The following is a 5,749-nucleotide window of genomic DNA, read 5'->3' as shown; positions in this document are numbered from 1 at the left end:
GCTCAAGGCCTTTTCCCAAATACCCCATGAGATTGGCTGCAAGTTAAAACATTATGAACTAAAACCCTAGCAGGCTGGCAGAACCCACCACAGAGAATTCCCGTAAGGCTACCCTGGCAGAGCTCTCTGAAATGCTGCAGTGAAATGCCACAAAATGCAGGATCAGAATGGGATGGGACTGCTTTTAAAAGCAGTAAAATTTGTGGGTTGAGATAAAAATAGATTAACAAGTGAAGGAAAAGAGAAGGAATGAAAAAAAGAAGACAAAACAAGGCAATCATTCACCACCTCCCCTGAACAGACCTATGCCCAACTAAGTCCCAGACAAAAGATAGCTGATCCCCTCCTCTCCGTTTTATTGCTCAGCATGACCACTACATGGCATGGAGTATTTCCAGTTAGTTCAGGTCATCTGTCGGGTTGTGTCCCCTCCCTTATACAGCCCCAATTTATTCAGTGGGGAAGCAGAGCAAGAAACAAAAGGCCTTGATGCTGTGCAAGTACTGTTCACGAATAGCTCAGACATCAACGTGTTGTGTTCATTGTTTTGGTCACAAATCTAAAGCACAGCACTATACGAGGTGCTATGAAGAAAATTAACTCCATCCCAGCCAAACCCAGTACACACGCATACATCATATATCAAGATATACATGATACATGGTAGTGCGAAGAGCTTCAAGAGATGAAAAAACCCACATGGTTTCGCTTAGTGGTTTACTGGTTTGCCTTCTGGCAGACGAAAGAAGTTGTCTTCTTTGAGTTTAAGATGTTCTGGTAAATCTAGCTGTCTTTTTGCCTCTTCAATGTCTTCCTGAATTGCTGAAACGAGTGCCTCTGCAAAACAGAAGCAAGAAAAGCAGTCCTTGAAAGCTGGTCTGAATTCTGAACAAACAATAGCAAAAGAAAAAGGGTGTACTATAGAACACCAGAAAGCAATCACAGGAAGGATACATTTATTATTACTATGAAGTTGGAAACGCACAATCTCTAAAATAACCGGCTTTTATGCTTTTGACATGCGTTGCCCTTTTCCCTGCTGTAAATACCACTTTTTTCTTGTTGCAAAACATTTTATCAAAAAAGTCAACAGAATTTCATTAATTGTTTCAGTTTTAACACGGATGCATTTTTAAAATAAAAGGGCAGACCAGACCAATGCTTTTATAACAAGCTCATGATTTTCAAGCTACTCTGCAGACATGACACAGTAATTTTTTGACTGAAATAAATAATTTCTGATAGTCTGGAAGTTATGGCACTTTGCTTTTTTTAATATAACCAATTTATTTATTAGTAGATTCAGCTTAGGAAAAAAAAAAAAAAAAACCACCACATTTTAATGAAAAGTCAAAGGTAAGACAATGATAAAATACTTTGAGTTGGAAGGCACCCATAAAGATCATCAAGGCAAACTCCCTGTTCCTTGCAGGTCTACCTAAAAATAAACCACATGACTAAGAGCATCATCCAGACACTCCTTGAACTCTGACAGGGCTGGTGCTACAACCACTTCCCTGAAGAGCCTGTTGCAGTGACCAACCTCAGTGAAGAATCTTTTACTAACATCCAATATGAACTTCCTCTGATGCAGCTTCATTCTGTCTCCTCATGTCCTACTGCTGGTCACCAGAGAGAGGAAATCAGCACCTCACTCTCCACGGCACCTTTTGGGGCAGTTGTAGACTGCCAGGTCCCCCCCGCCTTCTCCTCTCCAAGCTGAAATAGCCAAACAACCTCAGCTGCTCCTCTTAAGTCTGGCTCTCAATTCCTTTCACCGCCTTGGTGGCCCTCCTCTGGACACACTTTAATAATTGGCGTCCTTCTTATACTGAGGTGCTCAAAACTGCACCCAGAACTCCAGACGGGACCACACTAGGGCAGCGCAGATTGGGACAATCACCTCCCTCAGCCAGCTAAGCGATGCTGTGCTTGATGCACCCCAGGGTACAGTTGGCCCTTTTGGCTGCCAGGGCACACCAACCCAAACTCCCAAATTTCTTCCTGTGGGGCTGCTCTCCAGCCTCTTATCCCATAATTTGTGTGTATAACCAGGATTACCCCATCGCAGAGGTGGGATCTAGCACTTGCTCTTGTTAAACTTTATGTGGTTGTTGATAGCCTACCTCTCTATAGTCTATCTAGATAAGACTGTAAGGTGTTTCTACCCTTGAGAAACAGCTACCCCACACAAAACAGCTGATGATGAAGACAGAACAATGACACAGTGCTCCCAAAATGCAAGAACATGACAAACTGAATATCAGTTTAAGAGAAATACAATGCTGACCTAAAGAAGTGAAGTTTTCTTCTGATCGAATATATCCAAGAATAACTATACTAAGAGTCTCACCATAAAAGTCACCTTTGAAAGTGTCAATAATGTGTGTTTCCTAAAAGAGAGAAATACATTGACAATTATCATGATGCACTCTTTTATTTTCCTTGTTGCAAAGATGTTGAACTAATACCTCTAATTCTAATTCTCTCCCACACATATCAGAACTACTAAAACACTTAGATTAACACGTACAATGTAAGATTAAAAGGCTAGGGCTTGTAATTACGTTACTACAAAGAACTGAACTTTGCATGGCATTTAAGAATATTGTGATTTTTATTTCAGGGGTAAGATTTTCAAGGCAGCAAATCACAAATAATAATGCCTAGATTTGTTTGACCATTAAGTTGCCAAGTCCAAATGACTGTAATGAATTTGACTGATTTTAAGAGAGCTTTTACAGGGAACTGAATCATAAAATTCCAAGAAGAGTGAAGGCACCTATTCTTGAAGCAGGGCTTCATGTCAAGTTAAAACTCCTTCTAATAAAAATCAAGTTCTGCAAGACCCAGGAAAAGCACCAGCACCTGACAGCAAGAGAAACATAGATGCCACAGTTCAGGATTTTAACTCTGTTATTACCATTTATATTTTGATCTTGATTCTGTATATTAAGACACAGCACCCCATGAATGGATTCCACCATATAAGAGAAGAATTACTAGAAAATCATTACAAATTTAGGTGTGCCAGAATTTCATACATCAAATATGGATGATGGCAGAGAGATTAGCAGGTTACAGCTCATTTTAAGGGTCTCAACCACTAAACTGGATACATCTAAGCTTATGTTTATCTACCTATCATATTCAATAAGCAACAACGATTTTCGAAATACGAATTTTTACTTCAGAAGTATTGAAGCAATGGTGTGAAGAGATAAATAAAAATAAAACTTGCTTATCTACAGTTGCCTGCTCTATGGCTACTGACAGGCTTGGGGGAATGGGGTTTTTTTGTCTCTCCATAATGCAAACATTTGAGATGGATATTTCTAATAGAAAACAGAATTTCTAATCTCTTTATGGCTCAAATTGTGCTTATTTTATTCACTGTCTAGTTCATTTATTGTAATCAAAGTACCACGCAAAGCAAAATTCTTACCACAGATTTCTTAATATTTTTATAGAAAGGATTCCATCCTATGCTCAAAACCATTTTATGCACATCTCCATTTCCAACACAGGCCCAACCATAGTATACACCAGCAGAGATATCGGATGGAAAGCTTTCGACTACTTGCTCAGAAAAGTTAGCTGCAAAAATTTTTAGAAAGTGTAAGTAAAGTTTATCACAGAATTTCAAACTCTTAAAAGCCAAGATCTGTCTACATGCTATTTACAAGTAGAACATTGGCAACAGTAGCACAACATGCATTTAAAAAGTATAAACAGAAAAAACACTCATAAAACGTAGTCTCTGTGGTAATACCTGAGTTACGACATTTACTACACATACTATTTCATAGTTACATCCTCTATAGTTAAATAGTTAATCTATAGTTAAAAATAATAAACTGAAATATGTAGTCTGAATGCACTTCATTGGTAGGACTATCACTCCTTTAGTATGGTCAAAGAACAGAAAACAAAACCCATGTTTCTTTGCATTGTAAAGTAGCATCTTAGAATTACTTACATATTAGTCTTTCTTTTCTTTTCTTTTTTTTTTTTTTTTTTTGTAAGTAAAATGTAAAAATAAACAAAGTTATTATTTTAGTCACTTGACAATTTTTTTCATGTTGCCTTTTAGGTTATTCGTATTTGCGGCTTTCTAAGATTTTCTTAGAAAAATTCAGATCTGAAATAAAACAGTTCCTTTTTGACTGAGGGGAATAAATCTAAGCCGTTAGCCAAACAACTGTCGTATTAACTTCACACATGGATAGAGATTGCCACGTAAACTTCACGACGATTACAGTCAGTGTATTTCTACCGCAGTCCATAAGCAGGAAACGCTTCCCTTCCATATTCCTTGATACTAATAAGCCAAATATAAACAATCACGAAAAAAACCCTAAGTTTATATTAACAGATGGAGTCACATGTCCCATACGTCAAGATTCCTCATAGGAGGTTTTCTTGGTCTCCTAGGATTTTTGCAAAATGCCCACTGACTTCAGCCTGCCTTTAGAAAAGGCTGATATCCAATCTGAATTACACCTCTATCTGTATTCAGACAAGGCAAACCAAGAAAGGCAATGAGAAAACACACTTCTCTTTAGGAGAGCTGCGTGTGCTCTGCTTTATAATTTCTGCATCATCCGCTTTACATTTGCTTCTTTAAACCTACTCCCAGTGCTTGCTCTTTTCCTTGTCCTACTCTGAGGTCCAAAGAGTTTACAAAAAAAGGACGTTTTTGAAACTACCACATCACAACACCATGCACAGTGCATATGATCACTTTTCAAGATCTTGCAATTCATACTGATCATTATCAGATAAGGTAACTAAGGCAAACAGAGATGGTTTAACAGAACGTCGGTCACGTGAACAAGACTTGTAGGCAATATGAACGAAAATTAAAATCACCAAAAAAGCTAACACAGAGCAAGCCAAGCTTCTTCACGGAAAGAGCACGCCATGCGAAACGGGCACTGGTGCAGGACGAGTGTCTCCCGAACTCAAGCACAGGACTCAGAGACTCAAACCGAGCCCCCCACCTCTACTCGGCCGGAGAACCATCCGCCACGGCGCTTCACGCTCGGGCGGCCTAGGGGGCTCAGGCTAACGAGAGACCCCTGCGCCTGATGCCGGCCTCCCCGGCGGGCCCAAAGCAGGGACCCGGAGCTGGCTGTGGCGAGCACTTCGCCGGTAGGGAAGCGTCACCATCGCCCTGACGGGAGAAGCAGCCCCGCGCCACTCGTGCCCAGGCCCCGAGCCGCTCCTCACCGGTGGGGATGCCTAGCTCCCTGGAGCCCCTGCCGAAGCCCTTCACCACCTCCCCGCGGCAGAAGTACGGCAGGTGCCTCATGGAGACCACCTCCTTGCCCCGCGTCCCGCTCAGCCCCTCCGCCTCGCTCTGGGCACTGCCGAGAGGAGGAGCAATAGGTTGAGCGTTCCACCCCCCAGCACACTCACCTCTCTGGGAGGCACTTGGCTCCCCTCAGAAATGGACTCAGTAGCACACGGCGCTGCGCTGGGGCCTGCTCGGGGCGGGGGACTGTGAGACCACCTCTGCCGCCGACTGAGCTCTCCTGGGAAGCTAAGCCTGCGCGGTGTGGAGCGGGTCAGACGTCTGAGAGCTCCGCCGATGAGTGTCTCCGGAGGGAGGCAGGCAGCCAGCAGCAGTTTTAGCTGGCTGTGTTCTAATGGGGCGGCCCCTCGCTCTTGCCCGCAGACTCCACTCGGCTCCGCTCTCGGGGAGCGGCGGGGCCCATCCGGCCCGCAGCCTTCCCACGGCACAAGG

General features: G+C 42.6%; 1 protein-coding gene across 1 annotated transcript; it reads right to left on the bottom strand.

Annotated features, from left to right (window-relative positions):
* Window positions 1–709: 709 nt before the first annotated feature.
* Window positions 710–5,314, bottom strand: LOC308232134 (riboflavin kinase-like; the record flags this gene model as incomplete). Its single annotated transcript, XM_080638182.1, has 4 exons — window positions 710–837; window positions 2,291–2,393; window positions 3,446–3,597; window positions 5,233–5,314. The coding sequence occupies 4 exons, from the start codon at window positions 5,312–5,314 to the stop codon at window positions 710–712; spliced, it is 465 nt and encodes a 154-aa protein (XP_080494308.1).
* Between the last annotated feature and the right edge of the window lie 435 nt (window positions 5,315–5,749).

The sequence above is a fragment of the Psittacula echo genome, assembly GCF_963264785.1.
Source record: "Psittacula echo genome assembly, chromosome: Z".
In the NCBI taxonomy this organism is placed as follows: domain Eukaryota; kingdom Metazoa; phylum Chordata; class Aves; order Psittaciformes; family Psittacidae; genus Psittacula; species Psittacula echo.
This window is presented reverse-complemented; position numbering and strand designations above follow the sequence as displayed.